The sequence below is a fragment of the Apiospora phragmitis genome (assembly GCF_038363925.1).
Source record: "Apiospora phragmitis strain CBS 135458 chromosome Unknown utg000014l:1.0-1827420.0:1.0-1829600.0, whole genome shotgun sequence".
Classification (NCBI taxonomy): domain Eukaryota; kingdom Fungi; phylum Ascomycota; class Sordariomycetes; order Amphisphaeriales; family Apiosporaceae; genus Apiospora; species Apiospora phragmitis.
In genome coordinates this window covers 560696-573648 of record NW_027117414.1, presented here as the reverse complement: position 1 = coordinate 573648, position 12953 = coordinate 560696, and the positions used below count along the sequence as shown (strand labels likewise).

At 51.4% G+C, this 12953-nt stretch overlaps 6 protein-coding genes across 6 annotated transcripts; 2 read left to right on the top strand and 4 right to left on the bottom strand.

The window, feature by feature from the left end:
• Positions 1–624: 624 nt before the first annotated feature.
• On the bottom strand, positions 625–3107 carry PG994_014811 (uncharacterized protein; the record flags this gene model as incomplete). The annotated part of the gene is made up of 10 exons (XM_066866220.1): positions 625–767; positions 830–1053; positions 1138–1201; positions 1261–1719; positions 1782–2169; positions 2239–2529; positions 2603–2632; positions 2691–2731; positions 2796–3015; positions 3078–3107. The coding sequence occupies 10 exons, from the start codon at positions 3105–3107 to the stop codon at positions 625–627; spliced, it is 1890 nt and encodes a 629-aa protein (XP_066707896.1).
• A 2310-nt stretch (positions 3108–5417) lies between these two features.
• On the top strand, positions 5418–5924 carry PG994_014810 (uncharacterized protein; the record flags this gene model as incomplete). Its single annotated transcript, XM_066866219.1, has 2 exons — positions 5418–5525; positions 5580–5924. The coding sequence occupies 2 exons, from the start codon at positions 5418–5420 to the stop codon at positions 5922–5924; spliced, it is 453 nt and encodes a 150-aa protein (XP_066707895.1).
• A 306-nt stretch (positions 5925–6230) lies between these two features.
• On the bottom strand, positions 6231–7172 carry PG994_014809 (uncharacterized protein; the record flags this gene model as incomplete). Its single annotated transcript, XM_066866218.1, has 1 exon — positions 6231–7172. One exon carries the CDS (start codon positions 7170–7172, stop codon positions 6231–6233), a length of 942 nt encoding a protein of 313 aa, XP_066707894.1.
• Positions 7173–7670: 498 nt separating this feature from the next.
• Positions 7671–8539, bottom strand: PG994_014808 (uncharacterized protein; the record flags this gene model as incomplete). Its single annotated transcript, XM_066866217.1, has 4 exons — positions 7671–7708; positions 7761–8270; positions 8323–8351; positions 8403–8539. The coding sequence occupies 4 exons, from the start codon at positions 8537–8539 to the stop codon at positions 7671–7673; spliced, it is 714 nt and encodes a 237-aa protein (XP_066707893.1).
• A 1863-nt stretch (positions 8540–10402) lies between these two features.
• PG994_014807 (aquaporin rerated protein) lies at positions 10403–11399 on the top strand (the record flags this gene model as incomplete). Its single annotated transcript, XM_066866216.1, has 2 exons — positions 10403–11108; positions 11197–11399. The coding sequence occupies 2 exons, from the start codon at positions 10403–10405 to the stop codon at positions 11397–11399; spliced, it is 909 nt and encodes a 302-aa protein (XP_066707892.1).
• Positions 11400–11580: 181 nt separating this feature from the next.
• On the bottom strand, positions 11581–12471 carry PG994_014806 (Very-long-chain 3-oxooacyl-coA reductase; the record flags this gene model as incomplete). The annotated part of the gene is made up of 1 exon (XM_066866215.1): positions 11581–12471. One exon carries the CDS (start codon positions 12469–12471, stop codon positions 11581–11583), a length of 891 nt encoding a protein of 296 aa, XP_066707891.1.
• Positions 12472–12953: the final 482 nt, after the last annotated feature.

Sequence of the window (12953 nt, the reverse complement as noted above, 5' to 3'; positions counted from 1 at the left end):
AGAGCCTCCATCGTCGTCCGAGCTGGGTTGATTCCTGTTACCTTATTGTGGTACCAAAACCGGGCAATTGGCACCACCCACCGCCACGGTCGCCTCGCGCTCGCGGCCAAAGCTTCCGACCGCTACAAAGTGTATGCATCATGGTGTGCATGGGGCTGAAAAGCGCGAGGCCAGAACAAGACAGAACCCCCTTGGGGGGCCGTATTCCAGAACGTATTCCACGCCCATTCGGTTGTCGGGCCGAATCGGTGGAGTCTGCGAGATCGACCGCCACGAAGCTTGTCCTCTTTTTGCCAACTGTTCTAGTGGGTCTTCGCTGCAAGGAACCACTGTGGGTGGGCTTCGAAACATCGTGAGATATTCCACACCACGGCTGCCGTCTCGGCATTGGCGTTGCTAAGATCGGCCGGTGACAGCTAGGCCTAGGGATCACATTGCTGCAGGATACCTGCTTAATGCATTATGGAAAAGTTGAGTAGCGATCCTGTGTAGATATTATGTAGTAGCCATGTACCCATCCCGATCTAATAGTCATCAAATGTGCCCCTACCTCCAAAAACAGCAAAGTCTCATGTCATTACCATCCGAATTACCACACCTTGCTACAATCACATCCGCACCAAGTCAAATGCCTGAGTCGTCTTGTGTACCCTTAATCTGCTGCCACAGAGGCGATTCGGTCCAGTTCTTGCAAACGCGTCGAGTTTCAGTGTCGTTGTCGAACTTTGGCATGTGCTTGGGTCGGACCAAGAGCTGCAGCGCAAGGCCTGTGTATAGAAGTGTCAGCTTCCAGTCCGTTCTTCCTTTCTTCCCTCTTAAGAATACTTACCTGAGCTCGCGTGCCACGCGATGTGACAATGCAAAAGCCAAGCGCCGGGATTATCGGGCCTGAAGGCCATGGCGAGGAAACCACCAGCAGGGAGCAGGGCCGTGTCCCGTCGAGGGGGGTTCTCGTAGTTGAAGTACAGATCCGGGCTGGTCTTTTCGTCCCACGTCGTGTTGCTCTGTCCCAGGACGACAAAGTCGCTCCCGTGCAGGTGCATCGGATGGGGGCTATGTGGTGCGGAGTTGAGTAGGTATTCATGGAAAAGGGGTACAGCCAACCAAACTTCAACAGAGGGAGATGGATATACTTACATATTTGTTGCTGGAACGTCGTTCGATTCAATAATCACGTAGATGAAACCGCGGTCAAATCTCTCTGCCACCAATGTCAGTCTAGGTTGGACACCCGGTTCTGGAGGTCGGGGGTGATCGTACCCTCTACCACCCTATAGTATGGGTTCGCAATGGACTCGTTTATGTTCAGGATGGTCGGCTTGTCGAAATCGAGCCACAGGGGCACGTCGCCCAATTTCCAGTGCACGTACGCAGCCCCCGGCGAGCCGAAGGGTGTCTGGTTTACGGGTTTCCCTGCTTCAAAGATATCTGCGGTAACGTTATTCTGTGGGTGTTGGTCGACACACCATGGCACAATCGGATTGAGTAGGCTGGGGTCGACGTCGGCACAGAGGGTACTATCCGGAGTCCCAGTCGAGCTTTGAGGTAACGCCTTCCTTGAGGCATTGTATCGAACAATCGCGGTCCCGTTGTCAACCATGGGGGTCGCCGGGTCATTGGGGTCCCCGAAGAAACCGCAGGCACCTGCAGTAACAGTTCGCATCCAATAGTCATTGGATGTATCGTTCTTGCCTTCGACGATTACTGTATACCTTTGGCCTTTGACAAGAAGTTAGACGACCCTGCTCGAGGTTAAATTAAAGCCTGGTAATAAGACTTACCTATACCGATAAACAACTCTTCGACGGTGAACGGCTGGACTGCCACCAGATCGTTGGCGATGACAGTCAAGTTATGGTCATCAATCTTGAAGATGAAGCTAGTCGCGACAGCCCCGTTGATCAACTTGAGCGTGTGGTTCTTCCCGGGCGTCAGTACGGTCTCGTAGTAGGGCCCGTCCGTGCTGCCGTTGTAATGGCCTATTCCATTGACAAGTATACTGTCGGTGGCTGGCGGAAAGGCGGTTGTGTCGTTTGTCATTTCTACCTCGTAAGCACGAAATGCTGTCTCGTGGACCCAGTCTGAGATCATGATGGGGCCAAGATCAATATCCCAGTCCGCACTGGAAGGCCCGTGGATAACCAGGGGCCCAGAGACACCATCAGGGTACTAGTTCTTGGTGTCAGTGTCATCTATGTCTCATGAAAACCATACGAGGAGGGATAGGGGTCGACAAACTTGTGATGAGTAGTGGCTGTGGTACCACGAGTGACCATACTGCATGGCCGTGAAGTTGTAGGCGAAGGTGTCGTTAGGAGCGATGGGGCACTGGGTGACCCCATTGACGCCGTCCATCTCGTTGGAGCCGAGCTGCCGGATCCCATGCCAGTGGATGGTAGTGCCATTGTCCTGTAATTGGTTGGTCACGTGGATGACGATTTGGTCGCCCCAGCAAGCCTCTATGACAGGCCCGGGATAGGTGCCATTCAAATACTTGCCCTTGGTCTTCTGGATACCATCAGGTTTCAACTTCCAAAGAGGTGTTAGTAAACACGAACAACGAATTACCAGAGGATGAAACCAGGTTAGGAGGGAGACCAACGTCTGAGTTTTCTGTCACGTTTAGCCAGAACTGTGGTTCTTTGTCAGCTGCTGTCGGGCTGCGAGTGATTCAGGAGAGTTGTATATACTTCTCTTGTGATTCCCTTCGGTGTCCCCTTCTCGTGCTCGTCTATCCTTCAGTAAGTATGCATCCCTTGGGTCGATGGTCTGCAATGGGACTTGGATGTGCTTACAGTCGGTGCGGACGTCAAACTGAGTAAAACTAGGCTGGTTGGCCTTGGGGTCTCGGATCCAGCAGTCCCTAGATGTCTCGGTGTTACAAAATTCCCACCCTTGTTCTCCTATCAGCTCTGGGTATTGGCATTCGAAAGTGGCCTTTGGTTGAACATCGACGCCGGGGATAGAGTGAGAAGCAGGGTCGTGTGGAACCTGTTTGGGCAACCCAAGGGGCTTCTGGGCGGCGTCTTGGTCAATAATGATAGGGAAAAGGGATTGAGCTGCGTGACTTGCAGCACAAACTCCAGGGTTACTTTGAACCAACCCATCTTGATGTGGTTGAATAGCTAGCTAGGAAAATTACCCTGGGCTACGTACTCACCCCGGCGCTGCTCTTGGGAGACAGCCACCAACTTATATGTAACCTTTTCCCAAAAGTGTTCGTCACGAACAAGTACTAGATACCACCATGATCACAAGAAACTGCCGAATACGGCCACGCCGTAGCAACATGCGACCTTTTACGTGTCCAACATAAGCAAGAGAATTAAGAAGACAATTAATGAGCGGTGAGGTTACTGCCTGGATGGGTAGCACAAGGCTACGCCTCAAGAAGGTCGACCAACGAGCCTATACCAGTCATTTTAAGGAGCTGGTTAATGGCGGTTCTGTGCGAGAGCTGAAAACCAATGGCTGCGTCTGAGCCATCATATGAGCTGACTGTCCTCCATAGACTGGGAAGCTGGACAGCCACTTTCCGCCCTGCAAGCCTCGTACGAATGTCTGTCATACATGACCAAGCCAGCCCGTCAGATATGTACTGCCTAGGCAGCTTTCCAACAGTTATTAGATGTCTATTGGATTATGACAAATCGTCTCTATCTGCCCTTGCCATGTCTCCTACCATATTACGTTGCCTGTAGGTAGAACAAAGAATGTTCGCGTACTATGGATGTGCCGTTCGCAAAACGTGAATCTCACGTGGTCAGCAGTCGGGGCTTCTTCAAGGGCGACTCAGATCAATGATGACCGCGGTCCCGACCATTTGGTGCTGTAGGGCTGCATTTCAGCCGCAACTCGATTCGTCCACGTAAGGGTTGCTTTCACTCACGTGTGCCTTTTTGACACGCATGCAAATAATAAGACGAAAAGCTTGATCTCGCTGTCATCGCCGATTGGGTGATGATACGACCTTGTCACGTAGGTAGGACTTAGCTGACACATCAACCCCCCCCCCCCGCGCCCTCGGAAAAGTCGTAGAATTAACCCGACGCTTACGGTATGAGGTTTCGGTGAAGCGACCCGAGATGTCGTAGGTTTCGGTGAAGCGACCCGAGATGTCGTAGGTACGGAACATCCGACGTGAAGTCAAATCGATACCGGGACCGACCAAGAGGGTAGATAGTATACTACAAACCTACATTAGGTACTGACGCTGCATTCCACTGTTGCTTCGGTCTTCTGCTCGGTGGCAGTTCCTCTGGCCACAGCCATTTACCAATCATTGTATATATTACAAAGGACCAACAGCTGATGATTTTGCTGAGTGAACACGCAGGCTTACCGGTACTCAACCGCAGCAGGTGCGATAATTGCCCAAATTGGGAATCAGTTGGCGTAGCCCCTGTCCAAACTATTGGTCATAACAATAGCAGAGCTGATATATGCATGATGAATCTTGTTTTGTTGGCTACCTGAAGTACGCATGACCCAGTGCCATATATCGTCAGCCCCTATTATCTCACAGCTCCTATCCCTGTATCACGGATGTAGTCCATCAACTAATACCAGCAAATAGACAAGTTTATCCTGAGTCACACAACGTTGTCCTAGAAAACCATTTGCCGGAGTTCCAGCAGGTTATTCCGAGCTAGACACTGTAGCTCCGGTCAGCTTACATACAGCCCGTATTTCCGCTGATAATTGGTTCCCACGAAGCACCAGGCCCTTTTCCTTTTTTCCTTTTCGTTTCCAAGAATAGAGAAGTACGGATGTTGAAACCAGCTGACGCGGAAGCCAACGCCAATCAGAGTACCAACCCAACGCCTTGCAGCATGAACCCCATGTGTCACATGCGATGGCTTCGTGCATGAATATGAGCCAACATCAACTTTGACCTCGCACACCACCTTTATGGGTGGCCCATTGGTTAGACCAGAACATGTAGATCGTCTATTCCAAGCTTCAGTGCGAGCCTAAGGCGGGTGGCAAGAGTCAGAACCGAGGCGTCGATCTGCGAACGGCTATAGGCTTGAACTTTCTGGCAGCAAGTGATGGCTCATGAGGATAACATTGGGCCATGTATGACTAAGGACTACACCATAAAGAAGTTTGTATTAACCATTTTTCAGTGGAAGCTCTACCGGTCGAATTGCCGTAGCGTCTACCGAGACGCGTCTTAGATCAGGCAGATCGAATCATTGGGTATTGCTCCCTCCACTCCCCCTCCTTAATTCGTATTTCCATGGTTAAAATATCCGGAAAGGATGTATGCCTTAAGACAAACATGCCAATCCATGATGAACGAATACGATCGACACATTTTCACTAGTATATTATGATGTAACCTATCTTCACCGCAGAGGATTCTCTGCGGGAAATCCCAAGACGAAAGCAGTCACCTTTTCGGAAACCTCCTCATGTGTCCAGGTCCTGAGAGGGTGCTCTATCCACTCATCTTCATCGGAAAGGTCGTCATCGGAAAGATCATCTTCGGAAAGGTCGTCTTTGGGAACGTTGTCAAGATCGTGGCACCCTTTGCAACGTGGACTATACAAGGCGTCGAGTCTGCCACCGTGTAGGTCTTCCAAGATGACGTCGAGGTCGATTATATCGCCCCAACGACACGCCGAATTGTTCCGCAGGATATCCAGCGCATCAGCCCAGCTTCCCCCGTCCGTTCCCCCAAGCCGCACAGCCGACAAATGCAAGACTCGGAGGGTGCGGCCGTTCAGTTGGCGGAAGATCTTCTCAAGTTCATCCTGCCAAATAGTGAAGCCTCTGAGATACAAAGTATGCACCTTCGCCCAATTCACTTCCTTAATGGCGATGTTCAAGGGGAAATACCACTCATTCGGATCGCTGCCAGGCCCCTTGTAACCAAACGCGGACGTGTCGACACAAATGGTGTTGAGCTTATCTCCTGAAAGCATGGGTTCTAAGTATCGTAAAGTAGGTATCCATTCTCGAAAATCCTTGAGAAGGAAGCTTCTACCGTCCCGACCAAACTCGAACTTCTCTAGCCGCTGACAGGCCTGTTCTAACTCCTTAGCCGTGCTTTGCACGTATAGCTCCTTTGCGCTGGGGGAAAGAGCAAACCGTCCACCCCAAGTAGGGAAACATTCAATTTTAAGATCTGTGATTGGTATACCGGCTCTGTAGCAAGCAACGGGGATTTCTGACAGCAGTCTCACAGCGGGAAGTAAGACCTCCTCGCCCCTGCCAGACAGACGCTAATGGATTTCGAACCAGTCCTGGGGGACTACCATCGCTGATAAGAGCCGCTCGTTGTCGTTTATGATCTTGGCGCCATTATGGTAAGGGTGCCCTTTTTCCGGATCCAGCATGGGATCATCTGTTATGATAAATCGAAGGCCTTTATGTCGTAAGTGTCCCAGACACCGAACAGTTGCCTGGACGAATGAGCCATTTTCAATGAATTCCAATTTCTCCAGGTGTTTTTCAAAATAGGAATCGTATGTTTTGCGTAGCAATTCTCGGTAGGTGTGGATTGCCTTTGCTCTCTCTGTTTGCCCATAGCGGTGGAAGTGATTGTCGGGGTCGTAATGCCTCAGGTACCTGCCACCATCCCAAGCATCAAAGATTCTGTGACCATTGCGGAGGCATTCAACCTCCTCCAGGAGAGACCTGTCACTGTCTTCACCATTCCACTCCAAAGGCACGGAGCTAGGTGCTTCATACAGGGCACGCCGACCATCCTCATCCCGTAGGGGGCGGCCCAGCCAATCGCAGTCGTACTTCGTGCAAATCATTTCGATATTCTCCAGCTGGGTCCCGATGAACAGGGACATGTCTTTGGCCATTTCCGGATGGTAACAGGCCAACGAGATGACGACCTTTCGCACGCTGGCAGCGATGATAGGATTGCAAGAGACCAGCTTCTCGGCGCGGCGTACTGCCTCCTCATTCAAGTCGATGGTCGGGGTAGAGAATAGGATGGGGGTGGCGGCATCGCTAAGGCGCCGACACGTCAGTCGCAGGGCCCTGCTGGATTCACGGAGCTCTTTCCAACCCGGCGCATAGCAAGAGTTAATCCAAAAATGCTCGAATGTGAGGGCTAAGATTTCCAAGGGGAGGTCAAGAATACCAGTCCCCGGCTTTTGGCCCCCTTCAGCATGTGGAGCACCTAAACGAGCACCGTCGTAGGTATGCATCGCTTCCAACGGGCTCAAGGGTACTTCGCGCGCGGCCGCCAAGTTGCGAAAGGAGCCTGCAGGTCAAGTTGACCTTGGAATAAATGTCGGAGACAGAAAACAAACCGAACTGGCCCGGCAGGTGGCTGAACAGGATCCACCGCTACTTATTGTGGCGCCCCTGGCCCGTGCGGGTCGAGAGAGCAACAAAGTTGGCGAGGATGTAGGTATGGTTCTACACTCCGTTATATACTAAACACACGAGGGACGATCTTCGCTTTCTTCGTAAGCCTGAGAGGGAGTGTCCATTCATCAATGATATTACCGTAGTGATCGCCTCGCTACATTTGAGCTCTTTGGTACATGATAATGAATGAGTGTGTCTGCTATTGATCAGGGTGAGGGCTAATTCGGTGACTAGTGGGCAGGCAATAGAAGGTATCCAATCTTGAGTAACGATTAACTATACGCATCCAGGTCCCAGTTCGCGGGCTGCTCAATACCCGTTGCTATCATGCTCTACTGCTTTTTGTTCTTGGCGTAGAAGAAGTTGGCCGCTGGGACTGTCAGTATGTATATGTACACCAAGCCAAGTGGAGCTTAACTTACCAACCGGCTTCAGACCGTTGGCTTTGGCCCAGTCCCGTACACCGTGGCCTTCCTTTCCGGTACCCCAATGCTGTCTGTCTTCCGGCTTTGAAACGTGAAGAGGGTCCGTCGTCCCGTTGGCCGGCGCGAAAGCCAGCAGCACGTAGCGATGCTTTCCCGTCTTGGGCGGCGGTCCTGGCGGCTTGTATGGGATGATCGCCTGGAGATCCGTGAAGTGAACCTTGGAAGACGCCTCCTCTGACGTCGAGGAGAGAGTAAGACCTGTGACGATGAAATGGCACATCTCGGACCATTTTGGGTTGTCTCGAGATGGCGCATCAGGGTCGGTCATGGTGACGATGTAAGTCATGTTCGAGGCGCAGAGTGATGCCGACGAGTCGGATGCTTCCCTCAGGGTAATGCGTGGCTCGCTCTGAAGCCTTTTGACTTTCAACAGGTTTCCAAGTGATGCATAGTTGCTCGACGACCACTCCACATTCAGTATGAACTTGGGTAGGAAGTCATCAATCACTGAAGAGATTAGATGCTATTCAGGTTTGTGGTCTGGACGAGGGCAACTTACCAGTGGGGATTATCTCGGCTTCCTTCAACCTATTCACATTGAGCAAGAACGAAACGTACTTTAGCGATGTTAAGACTTACTCCTCTTGCACCACGTGTAGAGTAGACTCCTGAGTAGTTGTCTCATCACTAGTTAGGACGACCTGTCCTCCGGGACTGTCATGGGCCAGTGCTCGGACGATGAGTAGCATAAAAGCTACGGTGATTTGATGAAACATAGTGCCAACGACAGGTCTATTCAATATATATATATATATATATATATAAAGGAGCTGAGGCTAGGCTGATATTGATGTTGATTAGTACGAATTCAACTTGAATGAGTTGAAAGCAGTGAGGAGGTTGATATTGGCGGTATGCCCCACCTCGAATGTGATGTCATGATGTTTCACTCTAAAATAGTGGTACGAGCATGGCATCCCGCACGGATTAATGCATTCATAAGATAAGACAACCTGCATAACCGAAAATAACTTAAAGCTACCCCTGTTAGTATAAGGTTTGACTTAGAGAATATGCAATTTACACTATGTTAACATGTGTCAACTCCGAGTTAGGGGGCAACTGTGATATGATAGGCAAGAACCAGGATATGCTGCGTTTTTTGTTCAAGATTGACATCTAGTTGATGGCCGAGGTGCTACAATTGCCATCCCCTGAGAGGGCCGATGACGATGATATAGACTTTCATCTCGGTTTGAGGAAGGGCTCCTTTAAAGAGGATGAGGGAATAGCTGCTATCAGGATCACGAGAGAAACCTACTTACCCAGGTCCGCAAGACTAGGCGGAACAAGTACACTAGTCAGATAAACCCAAAACTTCGCGACGATGTGAGGACGGGGCAAAGAAAAAAAAGGGGGCGCTAAAAGGCGTAAAAAGGGGCCCTAGTGGGGGTTTAAAAAGTGACCGCAGAGGGAGTTAAACCCTCTTGCCTTATAAGAATATTCTAATGATATTTCCGCTAGGCTACACCAGCCCGGTCAAGGGGATATGGCGCCAATTCAAGTAATATACCTTAGGGGAGGAGAAGTATGCAAGCTTTGGCGATGCCGTGGTTCGGGACTGTGGCAAGTGGGTTGGCAGTTCTTAAGGTAGTAAGCCGGGTGCACCCATAATATGTGCCACCAGGAAGCTTGCTATGGGCGTGCTTCTGTACGGTATTGCTCATATAAGTGCATTAGTATGTTTATGTGTTAATAAAGGCGAGACTTGTTGAATCTGACGATATTTTGTCAGCCTAAGGATATAACGCATGACGAGGAATACTTGCGAAGGGGATGATTTTAAACCCCTATATCTGTAAACGCCTTGACGCCTATAGGGAAACACCAAGAAGAGCAAAAAGGGAGCTAGAGAGGAACCATGGGTAAGATAAGGGAGCATTCACTTGATAATGATAGGAAATAACGGTGACCAAAACCTCTGTGGCATACGTTACTAATTCACTTGTTCAGAATTATTGTATATTCGTCCCAAACGGGCTCATTGCAAGACTTACAGTGAAAATTGAGAAACAAGGTAGTATATGGTATGTGACTGTGGCCAGCCCACTCGATGCAACCTACCCCAGCTGAGCATGAAAACCCGATGGAAAAGGAGCATGAACCCTGTCGTTTCAGATCCTCCAGGCCCAGCCCAGACCGTTCTCGATCGCGTTAACCCGATAGTGTGGTTGCGGGGGGCGCTATAGACTACTAAGAGCCCAGCCGCTTAGCGCCGCCCTGGTGCGCAGAGCCGCGCCACAACGACATCACTCAGCTCCTCTAGGACTAGGTTCGTCGTCATCGACCCTTGAGTTGATAGCAAACAATGTAGAGCACAAGATTCTTACCCATTGCCGAGATCTGCACGAGCCATTTGGCTGGTTCATATAGAAGCTGTAGTATTTCTCCTCATCAGCATGAAGGGTCTGGATTCATCGTGTCGTTTCTTTTCTTCTGCCATACATACTGTGAACCTCAAAAGCTAACAAGGCTTGTGACTTGAGCTTGTCGTCGGTCATCCTTCAGTATTAGCTACCCCGAGTTGTTGATTATTCATCGAAAGACACACATTTGAAAAAGAGAAACCGAGGGCAGCAATGGGCGGCCGTCTCCCTATTGATCAACGAAGTGGCGACCACAGGCACCATCATAATCACAGCCATCAACACACCACAAAGTTCCAGCAACATTTCGTTGCCGCAACGGGGGAATTTGTGGGAACCTTCATGTTTCTTTTCATGGGCTACGCTGGTCATCTCATGATCCTTGACCAAGTCGCGACGGACAAGAACAGTGTGGCCAATACGTCACTCGGGTTCCTGCAAACCATGGCCGTCGGTTTCACGTACGGGTTCTCCTTGCTGGTCTCGGTATGGGCCTTTTACCGGATAAGTGGAGGGCTCTTCAACCCTGCCGTATGTCTTCCTCCTTCCTCCTTCCCCATTTCCCCACCCAACGCCATACGTCGAATTTTCACTGATAGTCAACGAATCATGCAGGTGACACTGGGTCTCTGCCTTTCGAATCAGTTACCCTGGATCCGGGCTGCATTCCTGATGCCCACTCAGCTCGTTGCATGCATATGTGCTGGTGGTGTCGTGCGTGCCATGTTTCCTGGTAACCTTGCGGAAGTGAACACGATCCTAGCACCGGGTGTCAACATCGCTCAGGGTGTCTTCGCGGAGATGTTCTTTACGGCGTATCTGGTATTTGTCGTGCTCATGCTGGCGGCGGAGAAATCTCGCGATACCTTCATAGCACCTGTGGGGATTGGACTGGCTTTGTTAGTAGCTGAGATTCCTGGTAAGTTCATATGGGCCATCGCCTGCTTGACCTCCCTTCTTTTTAGAGGCCTCATTTGCTAGCTAGCTAACTTGACTGTGTATCGCAGGCGTGTACTACACTGGCGGCTCACTGAATCCGGCGCGAAGTTTTGGGTGTGCTGTGGCATCGGCAAGTTTCCCAAGTTATCATTGGATATACTGGGTTGGACCTGTTTTGGGAGCGATCGTTTCCGCTGCGTATTTTAGATTCGTTAAAGCTTGGCATTACGAAGAGGCCAACCCAGGGCAAGACGCTGAGTGCGAGGTTTGATCCACTCACAAGGATTCATAAGGTAAGTTTGACGAGACGTAGGATGTAATCGAACCAAAATTTCATTATCACAGATCACTGGACCACAGCGGTGTTCATGATGGAACGCTCTTCGCCAGGTGACCCTTTTATTGCGTTGAAACACTAATCACGTAGGAAACGCCCCGCTCAAGCCGCAAATTCACTTCGTCTTTGCGTACTTTTCGACCAGAGCCTTCATGTGCATCCCCATCCCTGCCCGTAGCATCCAGTAAGGCTGCAGAGCACACATCCACTCCTGCAGAGAGTGAAGCCGGTACGGCAGCACGACGCCGCCGCCGCTCGCCGCCGCGCTCTGCACGACCATGCGCGCCATGTCGCGGCTCGAGGGCGTGAAGAGGTTGACGCCGACGTGGTGGCCGTCGCTGTCGGTGTCGCCGATGATGCTCGCGACGACGTGCACGTGGGCGCCCTCGGCGTGCAGCTCCGTGTCGAGGGCCAGGCTGAAGGCGCGCATGTAGCCCTTGGTGCCCGCGTAGACGGCGGCGTAGGGCAGGCCCATGTCGGCGAGCGAGCCGGCGTTGACGACGAAGCTGGGGTCCTTGGGGCCACCCGCGCTCTTCTTCAGAGCGGGCAGGAGGGCGTGCGTGAGGTGCGTCATGAAAGCCACGTTCACGTTGAGCACGGTGCTGACGTCCTGCGCGGTCTGCCGGTCGAACGGCTTGAAGCCCTCGGGGGCGTGGCCGGTGCCCACGTTGTTCACCAAGACTCGGACATTGAGCGACTCGAGCTCGGCGACGGCTGCGCGCGTCTGGGAGTAGGATTCTGGATTGAATGCCGTGCTGGCGTCCAGGAGCAGCGTCACAACCCGGACGCCATGGTCGGCCTGCAATGTCTTGGCGAGCTCTTCAAGGCGGCCCTCGTTCCGCCCGTGGATGACAACATTGAAGCCGCGGCTACAGAGCTCGTGGGCGATGTCACGGCCGATACCCGTGGTGGAACCAGTGAGAACGGCCCATGCTGTGCTTGGAGCGCCCGGGGTGTTCCGTGGCTGCACCAAGACATTCGAAGGAGTTGAGGAAAAGATGCCCATCTCGCCTGCGACTCTACGTACAACACCTCAAATGATAGAAGTCAATTAGACGAGAACTTGTCCGGCCCAGGAATATTCCAATCCGGGGATCAGGCTCTGTTATCTCTATAGAAACGAGATGAGAACCTCCTTGAGAGGTGCTGATGCAGCTCCCCGGATTTACATGTATTTTTACGCCCCCAACCAACAGCACCCCACCTCCAACTGTTGTCCAATCGCCATGGCTGCAGCTGATGAATATCAAATGAATTGGTTACAGTAGGTACAGATATGCTGTCAGCATAAGTAACTGGCTTCAAGCTGCAGTGGCATTTGCTATCACAGCCAGGCTGTGCTTCCAGGAACACTGCAGTAGAACATCTCGTAAAGCTTGGGGACCCCTGTAATGATGATTACCCCACGGTTTAGTGCACTGATCCAGCCCCCACCGCCCGGAATCACCCCATGCATGATGCGGCATTGATGATATCATCGACCGAGCA